At 35.9% G+C, this 2,908-nt stretch overlaps 1 protein-coding gene across 1 annotated transcript in view; it reads right to left on the reverse strand.

Annotated features, from left to right (window-relative positions):
* The window catches only part of VPS8 (vacuolar protein sorting 8 homolog (S. cerevisiae)), a 213,907-nt gene that overhangs the window by 121,931 nt on the left and 89,068 nt on the right, over positions 1 to 2,908 (reverse strand). The window contains 1 exon segment of the mRNA XM_012640004.1: positions 1,278 to 1,320. Coding sequence (XP_012495458.1) covers positions 1,278 to 1,320 — 43 coding nt within the window.

A 2,908-nucleotide genomic window follows, 5' to 3' on the forward strand; every position in this document is an offset into this window, starting at 1 on the left:
ATAAGAGAGAGAGAGAGAGTGTGAGTGTATATGAGTCTCAGTCTGTTGCCCTGGGCTAGAGTGCAGTGGCATCATCATAGCTCACTGCAACCTCAAACTGCAAGGCTCAAGCAATCCTCCTGCCTCAGCCTCCCTAATAGCTGGGACTACAGGAGCATTCCACCACTAATTTTTGTTTTTCAGTAACTTTTAAACCAGTGGCTATAAGGATGGTGATTATAGATGGGGAAAGAGCCAGACTAGTAAATGTCTGGAAAATGTCTGCAATAGGATAAGCCTTCACGGAGAGGAGAGTTAGATATGAAGAGAAATTCACTCTTCAGTTTTACTTCCAAATTGGACTGTCTTTAGGGCTAATGACTTGCCTTATGGGCTAAATTTTACAAATGTCTTCTAAACATTTACTTGTTTAACATACCCATCTCTTCCAAATATGTCGTCTTTTTTTCTATTTCTTTTTGAGGGGTGGGGGTAAATTTTGAGCTTTTTTGAACTAGTCATCAATTTTCAGTGTTAGATTAGAGACAATTGGATACTAACATATTCTATAGTTTAAAGTAAAGAGGATAAAGCACTAGGTAAATGCTGCATATGTTCATCTACACTAAATAATCAATGTAGCAAGTGTGTAACGGGGCTCAAAATTAACTCTGATGCTAGATAGAAGCTAAAATGATGCTCTGGCAGGTTCTGCCATCTTCCTACCTTCCTGTTAACCAACTGTCTATCCAAAAGTTCTATCAGGACTTAATTCTGAGCCTGCATACTCTATCAGCATGACCTCTGCTCCAGGAGTCAGGAGATGAACATTCCAGTTTTACCTGTGTCACTAACTTTTTCACGATTTAAACAAATCTCTTGCCCTTATATATAAAATAGACACTAGACACAAGACAAATCCCACAGAGTTGTCAGCAGTAAAAGTATTAGTAAAATATTCTACATTAGGGCTTCTCAACCTCAGCCCTATTGATATTTTAGGCCAGATAATTCTTTGTTGTGGGGACTAATCTGTGCATTACAGGGTGCTTAGCATTATCCTTCACCTCTACCTATGAGGTAACTCTACGCCCAGTTATAACAACCAAAAATGTCTCTGGACATTGCCAAACATCTCTGAGGGGCAGGGGACAAAAATCACCCATGGTTGAAAACCACTGCTCTACATAAAAGAACTCTGAAAAATGAAAAGCACTATGCAGATAATAGTATCTCTAAAAATATGGTGGAAAATAGAGAGAGAACATATACACAGATAAATAAATAAAAAATTTTACCTAATATATACAAGAAGCTTGTTTCCCATAACAACTTGTTCATCTAAAATAGAAAGAAAAGTTATCTTCAGCAATTCTCTCTCAAAATCTTTTTAGAAATATAACATTTATGTGGAAACAAAAACTAAAACTTGTCATTTAAGGTAAGGTAAATATATTCCTAAATAACAGAAAATTGAGATAAGACCACTTAAACTATTACTTTTTGAATTTCCATTAGAATCTTTTCAGACACACAAAATCAATATGAGTCATATATGTAGAAGGAATAGATCTGAAGGTGGAGACCTACGAACTGCTGGCCTAACCATTAGCTGGGGACCAGGGGAAGGTGTACAGCAGGCAATGAATCGATAAATTGTAGACCACGACCAATTAATTAATATGAAGTTATAACTATATAATGTCTTCTTATTTGTAACATGGATTTTCACCACCCAGTCTCTAGGGCTAAAAAGGCCATTGTTCCCAAACGTCTAAAGTAACAGACCTAGACTAAATGATCTTCAGCACCCTTTCTAAGTTATGTAAAAAACTTAAGTTTCCTTCATCTGGTGATACAATCCTATTTCTTTGACTAAAAGAAATAAAAAAGATAATTTGACCAAGTTTTAGGCCAAGGGGGTCAAAGGCAACACAGAATGGAACAGGAGCATCAAAAAGGGTGAAGTAATCAGAAATGCTTACAGCATGCAGATTATAGGAATCTGTGGTTGAATAATGAAGAGCTGAAGTTTTCATTTTTGGTATATGAACACTGGACATAATGCAAGCAAGTGTACATCTTTTATTTTATTAGCAATATTAATACTTCATAAATACTCTAAATCTGTGATGTTAGTACAAATAAACTTAAATTGTTTAAGATTGTATGAATAATCAAAATTGTTAATGAATTATTAACATTTTGCTTCAATTCCAAATGTTATTTGATCCAACTCAAACTAGTCAAGACACCCTTAAAGTCACAAATGACTGACAGCCATGTAAAGGATCAACTGAAACTGCGGACCTCCATGCTGCAACCACATATTCAAATGCTTTCCAACAAAAAGCAGGCACAAAAAAGTCATTAAAAGGTTAGTTAATTTTAAAATTGAAAAATAGTTTTCATTTTTTGAAATTCTTAAGTATATAGTAGTTAGATTTTTACAAAATAATGTACATTTCTAAGTATATCTAATTGAAGTTTCTTGAGTGCTGCCTTATCTGATTACAGCTGAATTAATGCAGCCTTCCAACATGAAAACGTTCCCCACCCCTGGTCTGGGCCCAAACCTGAAACCTCCCTTCAATAACGGGGTACAAGGCGAGAACTATGGTAAAGGCCTAGCTAAAAATAATGATAATAATTAGTGGCTGTCTCCATTTGCTTCTCTATAATTGCCACTCTGGAGCCACACAGTTGGTGGTCATAAAGATTCTTAATTTTCTCCCCATAGCTGATATCCATAAAGATTCTTAGCTTTCTCTATAGATATCACCTTTTTGAAACCTAGGGGTAGTTTCTAAGGTATCTTCCAGATCCTGCATTCCAGTGGAACAGCTGACCCACCCAGACCAGTGGCCTATACCAAGGAACTGACTCAACTGGTCTTTTTTTTTTTTTTTTTGAGATAGAGTCTCGCTTT

The sequence above is a fragment of the Propithecus coquereli genome, unplaced genomic scaffold (assembly GCF_000956105.1).
Source record: "Propithecus coquereli isolate 6110/MARCELLA unplaced genomic scaffold, Pcoq_1.0 Scaffold10, whole genome shotgun sequence".
NCBI lineage: Eukaryota > Metazoa > Chordata > Mammalia > Primates > Indriidae > Propithecus > Propithecus coquereli.